The following is a 23,802-nucleotide window of genomic DNA, read 5'->3' on the forward strand; positions in this document are numbered from 1 at the left end:
AATATGGTAGCCACTAGCCACATACAGTTATTAAGCAACTGAAATGTGCCAAGTGCAACAGAGGAACTGATTTTTTAATTTTATTTAACTTTAATTGATTTTAACTTCAATAGCCACATGAACATTGAACAGTGCTGATATGGAGACATAAATCAGAACAACTACTGCCAATCTATTACTGATTGATATCCCTTGAGTGAGTCCCTTTTTAAACCCAATCCTGTTATTATTCTATAGCTGGAAAGCAAGACCCAAGAAAAATCTAAATCACTCCCCCTTAACTAGTTACTGGCACTGCCAGACTCCTGATCCAGTATTCTTTCTACTATATAATATCAACTACAATCTACATGCTCTCATTAAGAAATGATATATATACGTACATATATATAAACTTAAACAATACATAAATACAAAATAATGTTTTCTCAAAAGTTACATTCTGCCAGATACATCACTATTTCCATTTAAATACACTCAATCATTTATAAAATTTGAACAAGGTAATATACTGAGAAGTACCTGGCACAGTTACTAGCACACAGCAGGCATTTCATAAATCAAAGCTCTTTACAAAATTCAAAGCAATGTATAAATATAATGCGTTTGTATTACTATTCTAGCTGCATCTTAAGACTATTTTGGAAGTGTGGTGCATTGGATTATATCGTAGATACAGGCAATTTTTAAAAATTCACTTATATGTGCTGAAGGAAGAGGCAGAAAATGAAAACTTGGCCAAGAAACAGATACTAAGACAACAGGACAGAAAGAAAGTTCTCCAGAATCCAATTCCCAGAAATCTTTTTTCTATCTATAATCACTCCCCAGGTTACCTCATCCAGTTTCATGGCTTTAAATACTATCTATCCAACTGTCTACTTGACATCACTACCTGAGCGCTAATATGCATCTCAAATCAACATGGACAAAATTGAATTCTGGATTTTCCCCCTACCTCCCTGTCCCCCCCCCAAATCTGTTTTCTCAGTCTTCCCCCTGTGACAGTATATGAAAATTCCATTCTTGCAGCTGCTTCAGACAAAAACTTGGTAACTCACTCACACACCCCATATCCAACCTATTAATAAAATCTGTCAGCTCTACCTTCAAAAACTTTCATAATCTTTCCACTCCTCATTACCTCAAACTACTGCTGCCATACTGGTCCAAGACACTCACCTGGACTCTATCTTCTTCCTGTCATGTTCTTTCCTCCCTGTGGTTTATTCTCCCCATAGCTGCCAATGATCTTAAAACACGGCAGATTGTTCACACACTTAAATACTCTGATGGTTTTCCAAAGTCCTGTTTCTGGTTTACAAGGCTCTGCATGAACTGGTCTGCATTCTATTGCTACAAGCTAATCTCCTATTAGTTTTCCTCTTATTTAGTTTACTCTGCTCTAGCCACAGTTGGTCTCTTTGCTGTTCTCTGAGTACCCCATATGTACATTCACTTCAATGCTTACAGAATATTTCCTTTCCCAGATTTCCACATGGCTTATTCCTTTATTTCCTTCAGAGAGCCTCATGTTTTACCACACTACATACATAACAGCAACCATTCCTCCACTCCCAGTACCTCCCTGGTACTCTCTATCCTCCACATTTTCCTTCCACAGTACTACAACCAGCTAGCGAACATATACATTCAAACATAAACACACATATATTTATCTTTCTCTACTATTAATTCAAATTGCAGAGAACACAAACTTTGTTTTGTTCACTGCTATATAATACCCAAAATAGCCCCTGCCACATAGTAAGGCGCTCAATAAATATCTGTTAAATAATTGGACTGTGAGGCAGAAAGCAAGACACTGATAGGGAAAGTGCATATGAGAAGCAGGTACAATTTAACTAGTTCAAAATGTCTGCCATTCCATTTAATGAACATTTGTCCAGACTCATGAGATAGAATATATTAATCTACTATTCTCTTAGTTGGACACAAGTCTTGCACATGTCTCTTGTGCATGAATGCATTTCAAAGTGATAAGAATGATAAACAGTACATTTTTAAATAACATCATGTTCAATCAATGAAACAATGATCTATTCCAAGGGTAGAGAAATAATGATCTGTTTTGAACTTTTTTGATACACATACTCCACTGTTCGGGAGACTTGAGGGATTTAAGAGTAATTATGACTTTATGTAATTTCTGCCCTTAGACCTAATGTCAATGTAAAATCCGGGTCTGTGGTAAAGCAGTAAAAGCCTGGGCTCTGAAGTCAAATTTTAATTCTGCTTTTTATTAGGTAGTAGGACACTGAGCAAGTTACTTTCTCTAAAACTTTGTTTCCTCATCTAAAAGTTAGAAATAATAACACACATATGGTGATTGTGAAGATGATAATGCTTGTAAAGCACCTGCTGCTGCCATAAGGTAAGTGACTTCATGTTAACTAGTTAACATTTTTATTAAAGATCTAATTAACATATTTGACACATCTGAAATCACTTTTATTATTTCTTAAAAGTCATACAAACTGGATTGCTAACTCTAAAATCACCCGAGACTTAAGACATCTTTTAAAAAAAAGTTACAACCGGGTGCCTGGGTGGCTCAGTTGGTTAAACGACTGCCTTCGGCTCAGGTCATGATCCTGGAGTCCCAGGATCGAGTCCCGCATCGGACTCCCTGCTCAGCAGGGAGTCTGCTTCTCCCTCTGACCCTCCCCCCTCTCATGTGCTCTCTCTCTCTCTCATTCTCTCTGGCTCAAATAAATAAATAAAATCTTTAAAAAAAAAAAAAAAAAAAAGTTACAACCAAAGTCTTTGAAGACAATAAAATGAGCCAGAGAATCAACAATTCTTATTGTCTAATACCACACTGATATCATCTCAATTATAAGTAATAGTCCTACTCAGCTATGGTGTTCCAGTCTTTGTAAATAATTATGCGAACTGTAAATATCTTGAAGGATGCTGATGATCCTTATTAATAGATTTCCCCCTCTTTACTGCTGACTGCCTATCTCCTAAATACTCCATATAAACAAAAGAAAATTGGCAACAATGGCAAAACAAGACATAAAACTCAGTGTATAAAAACCTTATAAACCACACAGCCCACATAGTGGGCCCACACATCTCTTTCATAATTATCATTCCTCCCATATCTACATCTCAGTCTGGAGCTTTAGGAAAGCATGTGGGAAAAATTATGTTAAAAGGCCCATAATGAAATAGCACTACCGTTTTATATCTCATTCTCCCATTCAAATTTAAGCCCAAAGATGAAATAAAGAGCCCAAAGATGAAAAAAAATTCTATTCCTCAAAAAATGTTAACACGTACTGTGCAAATAAAAGGCTCAATGGCCAAAAATGTCTGGGAACCAATAAGCCCTATACCCCTTGCTTGGAGATTTACAATATTCATTAGCATATTAAAAGCTCTGAGAAATCCTGTTTTAAAAAACAGACTAGCAAAACTGTTTGATATTGTAAATCTAGGCATTTACCAAATTTCTTTACTAGTAACAATTTGGGGGGAAACATCTATTAACACCTGATGGAACACTGTTGGGGAAACCTAGAATAGAAAGATTTTGTCAGAACTTCTCAAAGATGAGTATCATCCCAGTCACAACATAGGAGATACTAAATTCACTTGGATAAAGATGGGGCTATATATATATATATATATATATACACACATATATATATAAAATACGTATATATTTTACACACACACAATGGAATATTAGTCATAAAAAAGAATGAAATCATGCCATTTGCAGTGACATGGAAAGAACTAGAGTATTATGCTAAGTGAAATAAGTCAGAGAAAGACAAATACTATATGATTTCACTCATATGTAGAATTAAGAAACAAAACAAGCAAACATAGGGGGTAAAAAAAAAAAAAAAAAAGAGAGGCAAACCAAGAAACAGACTTCTAACTGTAGAGAACAAACTGATGGTTACAGGAGGGGAGGTGCCCAGGAAGATGGGTTAGATAGGTAATGGGGATAAAGGAGGGCACTTGTGACGAGCACTGTGTGTTGTATGTAGGTGTTGAATCACTAAATTCTACACTGAAAACTAATATTACACTGTATGTTAATCAACTGGAATTTAAATAAAAATGTAAAAAAAATTCACTTGGAAACTCTACTTTTATGATATTTCCCAGTTAAAAACCACAACTTGATTTCATGATTATCCAATGACGAACTGAAAGCAAAGTGAGCACCAATCAGCATGCCAATTTCATCAATAATAATAATAAAAAAAATGTAATGAGCTGATTAGGGAGGTGGCAAAACTTGATTACATGATCAGATTCAGTAAATCCAGTGACTTCTGATTTTGGCAAAGACACTGTCGTTGCTCTTTCAAGCACTTAAGAACAGGATCAGTGTTACATAAAAGTTTTCAGCCCAAACAAAGGATGGTTTAATTGCTTCAGGAAAAGAACCAGTAGGCATAACATAAGAATTCAAGAGAAGAGTATTAAGTGCTAATACTGGATCCCAAAAATTTATATAGCAGAACTAGCAGAATCCATCCACAAAACAAGTGATGAGTTCATATACCAAGCAGTAAGTGTCATTACTGTTTCCTTTATCACTGGCAGCTATAAAATACCACTTCTGGTCAATGATAACAATATGTATTCTCATCATAAGGGGGCTAAAAAGTGGAAATAAGGTTGGAAGAAAAAAAGGAAAACAAGATTATGAGTCCTCAATCTTTTCTTAGTTCACGTTCACCTTTACCCTGATAACTACCTTCAAAATCATTCCCATACCCACTCTTGTACCCCGAAATATCCAATCTTATGGATATTCCACTCATCTTCCCTTTTCTCCTTCAATCCCGGGTTTCCGATTTCTAGCTATCTTTCAGAATTTTCACTTATGAGCCACAACATCACCAGAAAGGAAGCAAGGAAAAGAAGTGGAAGTTTTACAAGTAATTCAACATAAATTGCAAATTAATCATGTCATTTGGAAAATCTTGCTTCCCTTGCAGAACAAATCTAACCAATGTTCTAAGTAATAATCTTTTTGCTAAAACAACATGAACAAATAACTGGTAAATCTCACCTGATGCTTCATATAATGATGCATGTAGGGTGTTGCAATTTTAATAACTTTGAGGCAAAATGGACATAGCAAGTTCTTAGTGTTTTCGTGGGATGTTCTAAAATGAGTCTCTACATCAGAAAATGACGATGATCTATAATTGCAAACCTACAAATAAAGAAGGTTTAGTTTAACTTGAAAATGTATGATATACAATTACAAAGTAACAATGATAGGTCATTTGTTTAGAAGAACATCAGCTACAACTCATTCAGCTCTGATACCTATATAACCAAGAATCCCATTAATGCAAGCACCGAAAGATAATCTTTGAGACAGAAAACTTATCTATCAAAGTTTAAGGATACTTCCCAAAACGTAAGTAGGTACCCTTCTTTTTATCAGATCTTTTTATTTACCACCCCCATCTTGACTTGGAATTTCATACTATAAAATTTTTTTTCTGCTACATAAAACAGCACCTTCCTTTAGATTATAAATGGCCTCCAGGCTATGGCAATATATTTTTATCTTCTTTTTCTATCTCTTCTTCAAATTCTGAAAAAATGCTAATCCCAAAGCATTGGGTAGGGGTTCTCTGTAACTAAAAGCATTTCATACTTCCCTTGTATTCTTCCTTATATGGTAAAATAAGTCCCTATGCTTGTCTTTCTGCCACAGGGCTTTTCTTTGTCCAATCGGGAGTAGGTATAAAATGGCCTGTGGGCCAATTTCAACTCTCTGCTGACCCCACATACAATGCATGAGTTATGCCAAAGTTTTTTTTATTAATAAATAGTTTACAAGAGGAATTTTAATTTTAGTAACCAATTTTATCTAAATGGTTAGGAAAATAAAAGAATATATTTCATGGCTCATGAAAATTATGTGAAATTCAGATTCCAGGGTCCATAGATAAAGTTTAAATAAACACAGAGCCAGATCACGTCCATTTACTTGTTGTCTGTGGCTGCCTTTGTGCTACAATGGCAGAGCTGATTAGTTGCAACACAGACTGTATGACCCTCAAAGCCTGGGGTGCTTTATATCTGGTGCTTTACAGAAAAAATTTGCTGACCCCTGGCCCAGTAGGTTTAAATCTTATCATCAAAACACCAGAAAACAAACCAAACAAACACTAAGTATACAATAAAATATGTGTAGTATACCTGGCAAATATATGGCATTTCCCCAGGCTTATGATTGTCCTTCATATGCTGTAAAAGAATATGCTCTGTTTCAAATGATAATTCACAGATTTTGCAAATGGCTAAAAGTGGGGGGAGAAAAGACATTACATCATTTTAAGATATAGATATACACATTACACACACACACACAAATATCAAATCATTATGTTGTATAACTGAAACTATATGTCACTTATACCTCAATTAAAAAAAATCTATCTTCACCAGGCAAACAAAACAGATATATATGTGTAAAATTCATTTTATATATCTATATCAACAAAAATAACAATAGCATTGGTGTGCCTAACACAGTTCTAAGTACTTTACTTGCATTAGCTCACTTAATTCCCACAACAGCATTATGAAGCAGGTATTTCTATTATCCCCATTATTCAAATATTAAGTAATTTGCCTAAGATCACATAGCTGTATTAAGAGGCAGACCTGGGATTTGAACTCAAGCTATCTAGCTCCAAAATGATTTTAACTATGACTGTAGTTATTTTTCTTATTCAAGTTTAAATGAAGGGCATTAATTTCATATTTGAAAACTATGATCTGAGGTTTTTAATTTAGTTCCCCACATATAATGCACAGGCTTTTTACTTTAATGAATTATTTATAAGAGGGGCTTTAATTTTAATAACTAGTTTTAACAATTTAGGTAAGTTAAAACTTCTCCAATATTGCCCCCAAATTCCAAGGTCTTTTTCGTAGTGTTATTTCTTTAACAAGCTTCTTTCTCAGAGTTTACATCATCAAAATTGATACTATCCCATACTTAAGTAGAACTGTAACTTACTAGAAAATTCATGGGGTGTATGTGTGCTTTCAATGTGACACTGCAGTTGAAATGGTGTGGGAAACTGACGATAGCAGTGCTGGCAGGTGGTGTGGTTTTCCCAGCTCTCACTGCTCTGCTTCTCAAGTTCCAAATGGTGTTTCATGTGGTTCATAAACCTATAAATGATTGTCAACAGGTGCAAAAATTCGGATTTAAAAACAAAAATCTAACAAATATCTGAGTCTAAATCTTAAAAATATAGATATATTATTCACAATAAAATCTCAAAAGCCTTACAAGTCCTCTAGAAAACTGTGTGTTTTAAATAATCACTTTCATTACATGGCCAAATAAACATCTTTGCTTTAAAAGAATTCATCAATGTAAAAAAAAAAAAGAATTCATCAGTGTAATTAATCTGAAATATTACTAATTTGCTCAAATTCTTAATCATTTCAGAGTATTAAAATGTTTTTTAAAGATAAAAAAAGCAGGCTTTTTTTCCGTACATGAATACTATTTACATTTTTAAATAAAATACTTCACAGGAAGGAAACCCTACCACCAAAAGCAGCTACAGTCATGAGAGAAACCTTTTAAGGCTGTGAAGATATACAATAGATTCCAGCTGTTTAAAAGACAAATTACTGGTATTTTTACTTGTGTCTTGGTTTCTAAATGCATGTAATAGCAATTTTAATGCCTACAATTACAAGAACCTTTTGTTTTATTTAATGATACTGGTTTACTGTTAGCACAGACTGTTCATTTTAACTTGCAGACTGTGCCCTTTGTAGGCAACATCCATTTTTCAGTTTCACATTCTGCTATTTCAGCTTCCCTAAAAGGCTTCTTATGAGCAGGAACTATGACCTTCAACAGCAAAGAGTGCAATATAAATGGGAATACCTATTTAAAAGAGCTTACTGAAGCTTTTTGCTGAATTTGAAAGTAAGGTTATGACAATTTTTAGTCTGGGTCAACTATTAACAATTACTCACTTTGAGCCCATAAAGGAAAGAATCTTGAAAGTAAGTGATAATGTCATTAATCTGGATAGCAGTCACCATGAAGGCTATAACATTTATCTCTCGTTCACACCTTCACAATAGTACTTCTCTTGAACAGGTTATGGCACACTTTGAAATATCTTTTTGTCCTCCCTTGGTTTTAACACCAGCTCTACAAACACCTATAGAAAATCTTAGTCTTGGCCAAATATTTATATATAGAGAAAAGGTCATGAGCCATTAAACTTTCGGCTCACAACTTTAAGCAATTAAAGTGTATCTATATAAAATAATCTCTTAACTAGCAAGCTTTCGCACAATTATTGTATGAGCCCCCATTGGGAATGCAAGCTACTTAAACCAACAGATGGAAATGAAGGAAACATAAAAGCAAACTTCTTACAAGGATGTTCACAGAATAAAATAAACCTAACTGTTTTTGGTGACTCTCAGTGTAGGAGAAAAAAAAAAAATCATTCCACAATATGTTGACAAGGCAGAGAGTAAAAATCTATAGCTACCATTTCTACCATTCTCTACAAACATCAATTTGTCTTCCCAGTTTTACTGTTAAGATAAAATATTATTTAACATATATAACTTCTTTGGTTACAAAGTATTTACCATTAAGGTTATGTTTCCTAAACAATCAGTATTTCAAAAAATGTTCAATTCCAGGATGTTATAAATACTGTTTGCTTTAAATTTTGAAATATTCAGGTACTCTAGAAATATGTAGCTAGTCTTCTGAAACAATAACAAGAAAAGGAATTTAACCTTCATATGTTTAATATTAAGTGGGCTAATCTCAAAGGAAAAGCCAAAAGCTATTGCTGAAATAACCTCTAATATATACATATTTAAGTATAACAAGAACTAAGTCAATGAAACATATTTCTGCGCTTTCACCATATTTATTAACATGATTCTTCTAGTGTTTTTTACTATTAAAATGTTAAGAATATGGAAATAGGTGACAGAGTTCTACTGTAATATTGTTTCAGTGTTATATCACAAAGTACAATATCCCTTCTGTTAAACCATTAACTATTGATGGCTGTTAAAGTTTAATTAAAGGAGATAAAGAAATGTGAGGACTCATGAAATAACATATGTGAAACAATTTGGAAACTATAAAGCACCACCATGAACAAAGCTTTAATAATTGTTTTAGGAGTATATCAAAATGTATTTCAGGGTTTTTCTATACGCTTCTTTTTGGACCTAAGAACTCACAGGAAAATGAATACTGGGTCCAGAAGTAACCTATAGGTACCTAAGAATGCTATTTACAAAGTTATCAAAGGTAAACATAAAAAGGCATACATACGTATGTTTGTACAAACACACACACACACACATCTAAGTATACTGATGTCTGCAACTTACTTTGAAATGCAAAAGAAAAAAATAGTTTGAAGGAAGAATGAACAGATATATGATGCAGCAAGTACAGTAAAATGTTAATGGTAGAATCAAGGTGATAAGCATACAGTATCTGCTGTAAAATTTTTTAAACTTTGCTGCATGTCTGAACATTTTTATAATAAAATGGTATAAAAACAACCTTACCTAATATAAATGTCAAGCTATATAACCACTGAAAAATATCAATCAGTATGTCTTATTACTTTGTTCTTGTTACGTACTCATTTATAGGATGACAGCTACTAATATGCCATGTAACTCAAAGATCACAAAGTAAAGTTCCTAAAATTTAAAGCATACATGTATAAAATTAAAAATGTCACTGGAAATTAAATTTCTAATTTTTAAAGGGGTTAATTTTAAGCAGACATGTTGTGTACTTCTCTAAAGAAGATCACTTTTCCTGCAAGGTAAATGTTCTAAAAATTATAAATGTGAATTAAAAGACTTGAGCATTAAATAAGATTAGTATGGAGGAGGTCAAACTGGACATACTAAAGTGGTTCTTCTTGTGAAGAAAAATAAAATTCAAATGCAGCTAAAAATGAAAATGATCTCATGAAAATTCCTAAAACAGTGATAATATAGGGGAAAAAGTTAATTTTTGAAATAAAGTTTGTCCTGGGCGCCTGGGTGGCTCAGTTGGTTAAGCGACTGCCTTCGGCTCAGGTCATGATCCTAGAGTCCCTGGATCGAGTCCCGCATCGGGCTCCCTGCTCGGCAGGGAGCCTGCTTCTCCCTCTGACCCTCCCCCCTCTCATGTGCTCTCTGTCTCTCTCATTCTCTCTGTCTCAAATAAATAAATAAAATCTTTCAAAAAAAAAAGAAATAAATTTTGTCCTTTCTTAAGTTATCTTAAAGAAATACAACTAAGTGAAGGGCGCCTGGGTGGCTCAGTTGGTTAAGCGACTGCCTTCGGCTCAGCTCATGATCCTGGAGTCCCGGGATTGAGTCCCGCATCGGGCTCCCTGCTCGGCAGGGAGTCTGCTTCTCCCTCTGACCCTCCCCCCTCTCATGTGCTCTCTCTCTCAAATAAATGAATAAATAAAATCTTAAAAAAAAAAAAAAGAAATACAACTAAGTGGATCCAGGAGTCAACTCTAAATTACAAGAAAGAACAAAGGTTTTCAACAGGACAATCTGCCTTTGTCCTTAGTAGAAAGTATTAAAATTGCTTATCTAGAATGGCACAGAAAAATACAAGATAAAGATACAACATTTATATCTGCAGCATTCCAATTTTCAAAAAGAAATGAAAGTAAGTATTTACATACCTAATATTATTTTTAAGAATTTTCAAGCAACTGAAGCATTTAAAAGTTGTGTGAGTCTTCTGTTCTTCCTGGACATCTCCTTCATGTTTTCCATAATAAAAATCATTAACTAACATGATCAATTTTCCTTTCTCTGAATCAACAGCCTTATTTTTATTTGCTGTACTTGAAAATTCTGTTTTAGCCAGTCCTAAAAAGTTATTTATCATGTCTGGACAACAGTACTGAAAGAGAAAAAACAGAAGTCTTATTTATCCCTTAAAAAAATTAGATATCAAAAAGCAATTCTATGTTTACAACTAAAGTCAGACCATGTAAAACTATGCTTGGTAATATGTCTGGAAAAATATTAATCTACAAGTATGTGGTACATACGCACACTCTAATAAACACCATTATCATAATAAGCAACAACAAAATTTTTTAAAAGAAAAACCCTAAAACTAGGACTTGGCTACTGATCTAATAGTTTTTTTCCTTGCAATTTATCTTTTCAGATATAAATACCGCATAATAACTTAAATGTTTAATTAAACTAAAATTTATTCATTTCATATCCATGTCAAGATAGAGCACAGAAAGGAAATGTAGTTTTACATGCCATAATGTATATGTTTAGTTATCAATATATGAAATTTCATAACATCTAGTTAGAACTAAAAATTGAACACAACTTGCCATTGCCCAGATGCAAGGTGCTAGAAAATGTGTAAGAAAAAAAAAGATCTTGAACAATTCTTTAAAAATTAGTAACATCTTGATAAATTCTACAGTTAGACCTTGAAATCTAGAATGCGTAAATATTTGAAGGGGAAATTTAGTTCCTCATGAATAAAATCAAGATGTCACATAAACTGGTTCTAATGTGGAATAATTTCATACGTGAGCTTTTTTTTTCAACAAGATATAATTAATTCATTTATTGTACATCATTTTCAGTTGTAGAATTTCTCTATGGCAGTTTTTCTCAAAAGCCAGTCCAAAGAAGACCTGCATTAGAAAAACCAGAAGTACTTGTCAAAATGCTAATTCCTGGGCCCACTTCAGACCCATAAATCACAATGTATCTAGATACAGGGCCCAGAAATCTTTATTTTTCAACAAGCCACCCAGGTAATTCTTTTACAACATACGCCAGCTGACTTAAACTCTTCCTAAATGTGCTATTTAGTAAATTAATAACAAGATTAAAAAGTTTGAAACTCTGAATTCTATTCCTTTTTTTAAAAAAAACTCAATTAGCCAAGGTATAGTACATCATTAGTTTTTGATATAATGTTCAATGATTCATTAGTTGAATATATAACACCCAGTGCTTATCATATCACATGCCCTCTTTAATTTCCATCACCTAGTTACCCCATCCCCCGACCCACCTCCCTTCCCCCAACCGTCAGTTTGTTTCCCCGAGTTAAGAGTCTCATATGGTTTGTCTCCCTCAATTTCTAGGATAACATCCATTTCATCTCCTGCCACACTGAAATGTTAGATCATTGGTAAAATGTTCTGTATCACATGGGAAGCTGGGTCTTTGATCCAGGACAGACCTATAACATTTCAATTGGATTTATTTTGTTCCCTTGTCAATTCTGAAACCTTTGGGGAAAAAAATACCAAGAAAAAAATCTAAAATAGATCTAAAAGAAAGGGGAAAAATACTGAATAAAATGAGCCCACATATAGTGACACAATTTGTGTTTAGGAGTTAAGGTTGCATCCATAAGCTAAATAAGGATAAATACATTAGGTCCCTAATACTACATGATCCTCTAAGGTCAACCACTCAGAATAAATACAGTTGAAATGAAACCACAACGAAAAGAGGGAAATGAGAAGTTTCTAGATACTTCTTGGGACACATGTAATATTTAAGAGTTTAGGAAAGTCAGACTATTTCTTAGGACTATTATAAGGTTAAGTTCCTTCTAAAAAATGCTGGTTTTGAATTTAAGGATAAGTGGAGAAAAGGATGGTTCAGGGTAATCCATTAGCACTATCAGAAAAATAACTCAAAATACATGTCTTACTATAAATCCTTTTGATAAACAAAATCCCTGATCTTATCTGCAATTTTACCATAGAAGTGATCTCAAACAACAATGGGAAACATTATAATGCACAAAAATGATATAATATAGAATAGTGTCCCTAATTAGAAATGTGGACAATCATATATATTCAAACATTAAATTTGGTTTTCAGACTGTAGAAGTTATTGAGTCATATTTGAGACTTGACTCTTTTCTGAAATCTATAAAATAACTTACGTAGTCTATAGTAGAGTGTGCTGCAAGGTTACATTTTTCAGAAACATCTAATTTGGTACATCTATAAAAGTTAAAGTTACCTTAAATGCTCATAAATTATAATATACATAACAGATGATCAATTGCTGTTTTTTCATTTTCTTTCTTTTTTTTAAATAAAAAAGACAGGAACAGGTTTTAAAAATAAATATACAAATCTCAACGTATCCTTTTCTTTTTTTTTTTTTTTTTTGAGTATAGTTGACACACAGTGCTACATTACTTTTATTCACAGTATCTTTAAGCAATGTTTCAGATCCCTATAAGACAGAAGGATGATAAACCACTGAAAACCAAGAATGGACAACCTAGTTCAGGAAATTTAGTAATAAAGAGAAAAGCAAAGAACCCCAAAGAAAATATTCAAAAGGCAAGAAAGCAACTTAAGAAATGAGAACTAGGCTTATACTGAAGGTTTTATAGGAGGATAGAAAAAGCTATGAATGGCACATTTAGCTATGGTCCAAGACCAACTGGTCATCTTTTATTCAGTCCTAAAACCCTTTTGGTTCTAGCCCGTCACTGAAGCCCTGGGTTATCCCTTATTTTCCTGGGGAAAAAATATTAAATACTTTAATGACATATTCTGTAATTTGACAAACAGCAGATACCACCAAAATACCATTCTCATCTTTTCTCCTCCCAGTAGAGAGACCATGTTCTATTGCTTTGTTAGTGCCTAAAAATTTAGGTTAGATTTTCAGAACAAAGAAAGTGGGATGCTATTTTTAAATAGTAAAATAGAAGTTCCCATATGATCATCCTACATAAGTCAACATTTTCCCCTTCTCCTGCTGGGACTCATCCAAAGCCACAACAACCAAATTCTAAAAATTTATTTTCATTGAAACTAAGAGCCAGATAAAATCCACAGACTCTACAACATATGACAGCACTACCCAAATCAGCCAAGCTCAGACAGAAGATATGTAGTTGGAAGCAGATCAGAGAAATCAAAAGGACCCAATAGTAACAGATCTTAGAATGTGTCAGCAAAAATTGGCATTCTAAAGGTGAAAGACACATCCTGAAGTGCAAAGCCACATACTTTGTTTACAAAAACAGGTACAGAAGCTGGGGCAAGAAGGATGGCAGAAGTCCCCCAGACTTCATTTGGTACAGAGAAGCAAATTAGGCAATGCTAACATATAAAATCAGACACACAAGTCACATTTGCAGAAAGACTTCTGCCCAGCAAAGAGGTGTATAAACCAGTTAGCAGGATGTGAGATTATCCTGGTAACCTACACTTCCCAAAAGGGGCCTTGTACAAAAGAGTTAGCCCAAGAAAATCCAACTTGTTCTTCACTGGGATTGAAATTTACATCTAAACAAAAATAAGATAAAAGGAGGAAAATGTAAAATTCTGACAAAAACACCATGGAGCAGTTGCAGATGAAAAGTGACCAAAATTTTTGCTGTGAATTTTAAAAATTTAATGAAGTAATTGTGTCTATTTGGAAAACCACAAAGCAACAAGAAATGGCAAGACAAATGACATAAAAAAGGAGGGGCAAAATCGAGGAAAAAGTAGAGAAATCAGAGAGATAAAGACAGAAAGAAGAACAGCAGTGAACAGGCATTTTCTTTGGAGAAAAGTCTGTTCATGTCTTCTGCCCATTTCTTGATTGGATTATTTGTTCTTTGGATATTGAATTCTTTATAGATTTTGGATACTAGCCCTTCATCTGATATGTCATTTGCAAATATCTGCTCCCATTCTGTAGGATGCCTTTTAGTTTTGTTGACTGTTTCCTTTGCCGTGCAAAAGCTTTTTATCTTGATGAAGTCCCAAAAGATCATTTTTGCCTTTGTTTCCCTTGCCTTTGGAGACGAGTCTACCAAGAAGTTGCTGTGGCCAAGGTCACAGAGGTTACCGCCTGTGTTCTTCTCTAGGATTTTGATGGATTCCTGTCTCACATTCAGGTCTTTCATCAACAAGTCTATTTTTGCGTATGGTGTAAGGAAATGGTCCAGTTTCATTCTTCTGCATGTGGCTGTCCAATTTTCCCATATATCATAATTAAAGGGTCTATCCAACAAGAAGATCTAATATTTGTAAATATTTATGCCCCTAACATGGGAGCAGCCAATTATATAAACCAAAGAATAAAAAAATTAAAGAAACACATTGATAATAACACAATAATAGTAGGGGACTTGAACACCCCACACACTGCAATGGACAGATCATCTAAGCAGAACATCAACATGGAAATAAGGGCTTTGAATGACACACTTAACCAGATGGACTTCACAGATATATTCAGAAGACTGCATCCTAAAGCAACAGAACACACATTCTTCTCAAGTGCACATGGATTCTTCTCCAGAATAGATCACATACTGGGTCATAAATCAGGTCTCAACTGGTACCAAATGCTGGGATCATTCCCTGCATATTTACAGACCACAATGCTTTGAAACTTGAACTCAGTCACAAGAGGAAATTTGAAAAGAACTCAAATACATGGAGGCTAAAGAGCATCCTACTAAAGAATGAATGGGTCAGGGACGCCTGGGTGGCTCAGTCGGTTAAGCAGCTGCCTTCGGCTCAGGTCATGATCCTGGAGTCCCGGGATTGAGTCCCGCATCAGGCTCCCTGCTCGGCAGGGAGTCTGCTTCTCCCTCTGACCCTCCCCTCTCTCATGCTCTCTGTCTCATTCTCTCTCTCAAATAAATAAATAAAATCTTTAAAAAAAAAAAAAAGAATAAATGGGTCAGCCAGGAAATTAAAGAAGAATTTTAAAAATTCATGGAAACATATGGAAATGAAAACACAACTGTTCAAAACCTTTGGGATGCAGCAAAGGCGGTCCTAAGAGGGAAGTATATAGCAATAGAAGCATTTCTCAAGAAACAAGAAAGGTCTCAAATACACAACCTAACCTTACACCTAAAGGAGCTGGAGAAAGAACAGCAAATAAAGCCTAAACCCAGCAGGAGAAGAGAAATAATAAAGATTAGAGCAGAAATCAATGAAACAGAAATCAAAGAACTGTAGAACAGATCAACGAAACTAGGAGCTGGTTCTTTGAAAGAATTAATAAAATTGATAAACCTCTGGCCAGACTTATCAAAAAGAAAAGAGAAAGGACCCAAATAAATAAAATCATGAATAAAAGAAGAGAGATCACAACCAACACCGAAGAAATACAAACTATTATAAGAACACATTATGAGCAACTATATGCCAACAAATTAGTCAATTTGAAGAAATGGATGCATTCCTAGAGATATATAAACTGCCAAAACTGAAACAGGACGAAATAGAAAACCTGAACAGACCCATAACCAGCAAGGAAATTGAAGCAATAATCAAAAATCTCCCAACAAACAAGAGCCCAGGGCCTGATGGCTTCCCTGGGGAATTCTACCAAACATTTAAAGAAGAACTAATACTTACTCTTCTGAAGCTGTTTCAAAAAAACAGAAATGGAAGGAAAACTTCCAAACTCTTTCTATGAGGCCAGCATTATCTTGATCCCAAAACCAAACAAAGACTCCACCAAAAAGAATTACAGACCAATATCCCTGATGAACATGGATGCAAAATTTCTCACCAAAATATTAGCCAACAGGATCCAACAGGACACTAAAAGGATTATTCACCATGACCAAGTGGGATTTATTCCTGGGCTGCAAGGTTGGTTGAACATCCACAAATCAATCAATGTGATATACTACATAAATAAAAGGACAAGAACCATATGATCCTCTCAATAGATGCAGAAAAAGCTTTTGACAAAGTACAGCATCCTTTCTTGATTAAAACTCTTCACAGTGTAGGGATAGAGGGAACATACCTCAATATCATAAAAGCCATATATGAAAAGCCCACAGTGAGTACCATTCCCAGTGGGGAAAAACTGGGAGCTTTCCCACTAAGATCAGGAACATGGCAGGGATGTCCATTATCACCACTGTTGTTCAACATAGTACTAGAAGTCCTAGCCTCAGCAATCAGACAACAGAAAGAACTAAAAGACACCTAAATCAGCAAAGAAGTCAAACTCTCACTCTTTACAGATGACATGATACTCTATGTGGAAAACCCAAAAGAATCCACCCCAAAACTGCTAGAACTCATATAGGAATTTAGCAATGTGGCAGGATATAAAATCAATGCACAGAAATCAGTTGCATTTCTATACACTAACAATGAGACAGAAGAAAGAGAAATTAAGGAGCTGATCCCATTTACGATTGCACCAAAAACCATAAGACACCTAGGAATAAACCTAAAGAAAGAGGCAAAGAATCTGTATTCAGAAAATTATAGAACACTCATGAAAGAAATTGAGGAAGATACAAAGAAATGGAAAAATGTTCCATGCTCATGGATTGGAAGAACAAATATTGTTAAAATGTCTATACTACCTAGAGCAATCTATACATTCAATGCAATCCCTATCAAAATACCATCAACTTTTTCATAGAGCTGGACCAAATAATCCTAAAAGCTGTATGGAACCAGAAAAGATCCTGAATAGCTTGAGGTATGTTGAAAAAGAAAACCAAAGTGGATAGCATCACAATTCCAGACTTCAAGCTCTATTACAAAGCTGTAATCAACAAGACAGTACGGTACTGGCACAAAAACAGACACATAGATCAGTGGAACAGAACAGAAAACCGAGAAATGGATCCAACTTACTTTATACATGGCCAAACCATTTTTCAAGAATGGAATATAGTCAAACTTTTTTGAACATGAAAGAATTCAGAAAATGCTGTTCCCAGGCCCTCCTTATGGAAATTACTAGATAGGATGAACTTCAGCCAAACAAGAGATAACTAAAGAAACCATGAGAAACAGACTGGTAATCAACACTGAATATATTTACTGTGAAAAAAGATTAAAACAAATACAGAAATAATGTTAAGAAAATCAAATGCAAATATTATATGCCCTGACAATAAAAAAATGATACCGCCAACAAATAAAAACTGTAAGGGGGTAAAAGGACAATGAACGTAAGTTTGAGAAGGTTCACGATTGCCTCAAATATACCAGCAGTACATCAAAGAATATCATTTAGAGCTACCAAGTGAAGTAGTATAGGTATGAGCAATCTTAATGGTACAAAGGTAAACACTCAGAAAGATACCATTGACTAAAATCAGGTAGGAGAGGAGACGGTTAAGGATGGGTGGGTTAAGAATAGAAAATTTAAGGGCGCCTGGGTGGCTCAGTCGTTAAGCGTCTGCCTTCAGCTCAGGTCATGATCCCAGGATCCTGGGATCGAGCCCTGCATCGGGCTCCCTGCTCGGCGGGAAGCCTGCTTCTCCCTCTCCCACTCCCCCTGCTTGTGTTCCCTCTCTCGCTGTGTCTCTCTCTGTCAAATAAATAAATAAAATCTTAAAAAAAAAAATAGAAAATTTAATACTACTTTAACTAATTTTAATATTAGAGAATGGCCAAAGGAATAGAAGACTACTAGAATTATATCAGCATTAAAATTACAAGGATAAATAGGAGAATAAAAATACAGCATCCCTAAAAACCTAAGCTACATACAAAGCAACCACATAGTGAAAGACTTAAAAAAATAATAATAATAATAATAAAAAATTGTGACAGGGTGCCTGGGTGGTTCAGTCAGTTAAGTGTCTGCCTTCGGCTCAGGTCATGATCCCAGGGTCCTGGGACTGAGCCCTGCATCAGGCTCCCTGCTCAGTGGGGAACCTGCTTCTCCCTCTCCCTCTGCCTGCCGCTCCCCCTGCTTGTGCTCTCTCTCTGTGTGTCAAATAAATAAAATCTTTAAAAATATATAGAAATAAATAAATAAATAAATGTGACAGAACCAAGACCAAGTAAATATATCATATCAATGAATATAAATAAGTTTAACTCAAGTGCCAAAACAAAAGAGATTTTCATATAAGATCACAAAGGAAAAATCAACTCTGCTGAAACCAAGGGGCATAACGTGATTCAAAAGGGTTAAAGAGAAAAGGATACACAAATAATATACTAGGTACATGGAAACCATAAGAAACCATAGGTTGTGAGCCTAAAAGTCATTAAACATTAAGACAAAAAGAACACTTTATAAAAATGCTAAAGGATGTATTTGCAATACAATTATAAGAGATTCATCTATATCACATACAACAGCAACAATCTTAAAACAAAATTGCAATATATCCAAGAAAATATTAGTAATGAAAGATGTAGATTGAGACATGGTATTGCTCAATCCATGTAACATCAAGCAGACAACAAAATAAATAAAAATACAAATATCTAAATAATGTAATTAATATGCTAGATCTGGTTGATAAATATCAATTCCAAAATAAATTATTTACCTATTTTCAAGTTTCCATGTAACATCAAATAACTTATACACTAAAAAAGGAAAAATTTGTTAGAACGTGGGTTTTTACCATTAAATGTGTGAGTGCCAGTTATGTCTTTAAATAAACTGGCTATAAAACAATGAGAAATATGTCGATCTCAAAGAATTTTCTAAGGATTAAATGAAATAATGTATTTAAAGCTTAGTAGTCTGGCACATGGTCTCAGATAAATTATTCTTATTATTGTAGGATTTTGCTTTATGTTTTAGATATTCTTTATTGAAAGGAAACATTATTTCTGTGGTATAGTCATCTTCTTATCTAGAGTAACAGCAAAAATTCATTTATAAAGAATCTAAAAATCACATTTTTCCAAAATGGAAGTCACTGTCGTAATACTAAAATTTCAACTGATATATAAAATGCATAAACTAGAATGCAAAGAGTTTACACAGTCTTAAACTTCCTTGCCCTATTCCATCACATCTCTTTGAGATACAAACACACATAAGTTATTCACATTATATTTAACTTAGTTAAAAAATATGTCTTAAGAGATCTCTCCATATCATTACCTATTATAGAGATTCCATTCTTTTAAAAGGTTGTATTCTATTATATGAATGTTGTATGAAATTTTGGCTGTTTCTAATATGAGTAATCCCAAACAATGCTACAATACATTTTGGAAGTAAAGCTACATTTTGGAAAATGGCTGCCAGTTTCTCTAGTACAGAAGTATATATAATAAGCTATAAATTATACACAAAATAGAAAGGAAATAAGAATATTTCTGTTTACCTGTATATGCAGAAAGAAAATTGGGGAAAATACAAAGACCAACTAATAAAAATAATTTTCTTTGAGAGTCATTCTGGGAACCAGGTAAATAAGAGACACAATTATGATTTTTTTACTTGTACGCCTTTGTAAACTTTTTTTTTAAATAATATCACTGTATTACCTACTCAAATAATTAAAGTTAATTAAAGAATTTAGCCCTTTTTTCCAAATTCAAAACATAAAAAAAAAATTCAGGTTTCTCATCAAAATGTTACACAGATTAAAAAAGTGAAAGCACTTGTACAGGTTAATTCTCACGTAAGAAGAAAGCACAAAGAGCAATTATCAGGGACTACAGTCTGAGAGCTGAAAGTAGTGACAGACCAAATACAGCTTTGTATATGAATAAAGAGATTGTATTTGAAATTCTAAAAAAGTTCCCTTATTTTACTTTTTCTGTCAAATGTTGTATTTTTTAAAAGATTTATTTCATTTTAGAGAGAGAGAGAGACAGAAAGTGAGTGTGTGTGTGAAGGCAGGGGAGCAGAGGAAGAGGAAGAGCAAGTCCCAAGCAGACTCCGTGCTATTCTGAACCACAAAGGCACCCCTCCTTCCTTTCTTTCTTCATATAATCTACATGGACTTTTTTCTTCCTCTTTCCCTCTTCCTGCCATTTACACTGGGCATGCAAATAGAATACAGGCTATCCTCAGACACAGTAGGATACTGTAATATGTACTAAAATATTTCAAGTGAAATGTTATCTACACCTCATATTTCATTTTTACTTTGAAAATTTTTTTTTCCTTTTTTTAGAGGGAAGGGGGCAGAGGAAGAGGGAGAGAGACCCTTAAGCAGGCTCCTCGCCCAGCATGGAGCCCAACCACGGGCTTGACGCCAGGCTGGATCTCATGACCCTGAGATCATGACCTGAGCCCGAAATCAAGAGTCAGATGCTTAACCAACTGAGCCACCCAGGTACCCCCGAAAATTTCTTAAAATTTAACTTCAAAAGCTTCCTATTCCAACAAAAAATCTGAATTAATTAATGACAATTACACAACTATATTCTGAATGGAGTTAAAATAATTATTTCATATGAAATGCTCCATCATCCATCATTTGGGGCTTAAGTCTGAGTGTTGAAAATTAAATGTAAAATTCAGATTTTCATTGTGTAATGTGACATGCACATATTACCATGGACACAAAAATAAGATAACTGAAGAAACTATATACCTTTTTTTAAAAAAAAGTTTGAAGTATACCAAACTATAAAATATTCTGATTTTCTGATTAATACTTTATTTTCATTTAAAATTAGAATATAAAAAGCATATATTATAATGCATATAAATTTAATCTTAAAATTTGATGATTCAGAGGAAATTTTAAAATCTTATATGTAAATAATCATTATGAATATAAATCTTTGCCTAAATTATATGGAAACACCACTAGGAGAAGATTTTTTACCTATCTCCACAAAACATTTACTATAAATCAATCAGTATTTTTAGGTATTTGCAAATCTTTTTAAAATTAAATTTTGAAAAAGTTTTACCTTCATGTGATTTTTCAAAGGATCCAAAAGATTAAAATGAATATTGCACTTTGGACAAGCTCTTGGAAAAGGTGTTCCATTTTTAGATTGATGTGATGAGGTATTTGTACCTAAAATAAATTCAAAACATATATAATACAAAATTCATCACTCTATAACCTTAAATAACCACTAATAACAGTTTGTAAATTTACTACAACTTCTAAAACTTATGTATAAATACTGTAATTTATTTTTTTTAAGGGGGGGAGGGACAAAGGGAGAAAGAGAATCTTAAGCAGGCTCCTTGCCCAGCACGAAGTCCAGTGTGGCTCAATCTCACAGCCCTGAGATCATGACCTGAGCCGAAATTAAAAGTCAGATGCTTAACCGACTGAGACACCCAGGAGCCCCTATAATTTCTTTTTTATATGCCACATTTCACATTTACCTTTTGATGATGTAGCCTGGGGAGATGTCACTGAAAGAGATTTAATTGAAGGAAATACAGCTGAAGAATTTAATCCAGAAATACCATCACTGGGCTTTGGCTTTTTTGGATTAACGCTGTTTACTTCAGAAGTAGAAGGACGTTTTGATAAAAAGGAACTTTCATTCATACCTACAATGAATTAAATAGTTGGAAATATATTTTTAAACACTTTAGCATATTACTTATAACAAGGTAAAATTACTTTGGAGCTAAACTAAATGTAATACAACTGAATTATCCTATCATTCAAATGACAATAAATAATGGTAAAAATTGATGTGATCAAAAGTCAGGGGGTATACCAAATATCAATCTTGAAAAAGAAGAATAAAACTGGAGTATTGCAATCTCAGATTTCAAGATATACTACAAAGCTGTAGTAATCAAAAGGATATGGTATGGACAAAAGCAGACACACAGATCAATGCAATACAACAGAGAGCCCAGAAATACACCCACGATTAGATGGTCAATTAATCTACAACAAAGGAGGCAAGAATATAAAATAGGAAGAAGTCTCTTCAACAATGATGTTGGGAAAACTGGACAGCTACATGCAAAAGAATGAAATTGGACCATTTTCTTATACCATCCACAAAAATAAACTCAAATGGATTAAAGACCTAAATGTGAGATCTGAAACCATAAAATTTCTAGAAGAAAACATAGGCAGTAATCTCTTTAAAATTAGCCATAGAAACATTTTTCGAGATATGTCTCCTTTGGCAAGGGAAACAAAAGCAAAATGAAACTATCGGGACTACACCAAAATTAAAGACTTTTACTTAGCAAAGGAAACCATCAACAAAACAAAAGGCAATCTACAGAATGGGAAAAGATATTTCCAAATGATATATCCAAAAGGGAGTTAATATCCAAAATATAAAAGTAACTTATACAACTCAACATGAAAAAATACCCAAATAATGCAATTAAAAATGGGCAGAAGACATGAACAGACATTTCTTCAAAGATATACAGATGGCCAAAAAACATGTGAAAAGATGCTCAACATCACTCATCATCAGTGAAATGCAAATCGAAAGCACAATAAGGTATCGCTTCACACCTGTCAGAATGGCTAAAATCAGAAAGACAAGAAATAAAAAATGTTGATGAGGATGTGGAAAAAAAGGAACCCTTATGCACTGTTGGCAGGAATGCAAGCCAGTGCAGCCACTGTGGAAAACAGTACAGAGGTTCCTCAAAAAATTAAAAATAGAATTACTATATGATCCAGTAATTCCACTACTGGGTATTTACTCAAAGAATACAAAAACACTAGAAGATATGTTTATTGCAGCATTATTTACAATAGCCAAGATATGGAAGTAACCAAGTGTTCACCAATAGATGAATAAAGATTTTGTACATAAATAAATGGAATAAAAAAAAAATGAAATCTTGCCATTTGCAATAACATGGATGGATCTAGAGGATATAATGAATCTAATGCTAAAGTGAAATTAGTCAGAGAAGACAAATACCATATGATTTCATTCCCATGTGGAATTCAAGAAACAAAACAATGAACAAGGAAAAAAAGGACAGAAAGAAAAAAACCCAAACACTTAAATACAGAGAACAAACTGCTGGTTGCCAGAGGGAAGGTGGGTAGGGGGATGGGTGAAACAGGTG

At 34.0% G+C, this 23,802-nt stretch overlaps 1 protein-coding gene across 1 annotated transcript in view; it reads right to left on the reverse strand.

Annotated features, from left to right (window-relative positions):
- ZNF280D (zinc finger protein 280D) overlaps positions 1–23,802 on the reverse strand; it is a 124,587-nt gene that overhangs the window by 63,695 nt on the left and 37,090 nt on the right. The window contains exons 8-13 of the mRNA XM_021693807.2: positions 22,123–22,293; positions 21,693–21,802; positions 10,734–10,957; positions 7,040–7,197; positions 6,214–6,314; positions 5,066–5,212 (exon numbers count right to left, since the gene is read on the reverse strand). Of these exons, the coding sequence (XP_021549482.1) occupies positions 5,066–5,212; positions 6,214–6,314; positions 7,040–7,197; positions 10,734–10,957; positions 21,693–21,802; positions 22,123–22,293 (911 nt within the window). The remainder of the gene's footprint in view (positions 1–5,065; positions 5,213–6,213; positions 6,315–7,039; positions 7,198–10,733; positions 10,958–21,692; positions 21,803–22,122; positions 22,294–23,802) is intronic.

Source organism: Neomonachus schauinslandi, chromosome 9, assembly GCF_002201575.2.
Source record: "Neomonachus schauinslandi chromosome 9, ASM220157v2, whole genome shotgun sequence".
NCBI classification, from domain to species: domain Eukaryota; kingdom Metazoa; phylum Chordata; class Mammalia; order Carnivora; family Phocidae; genus Neomonachus; species Neomonachus schauinslandi.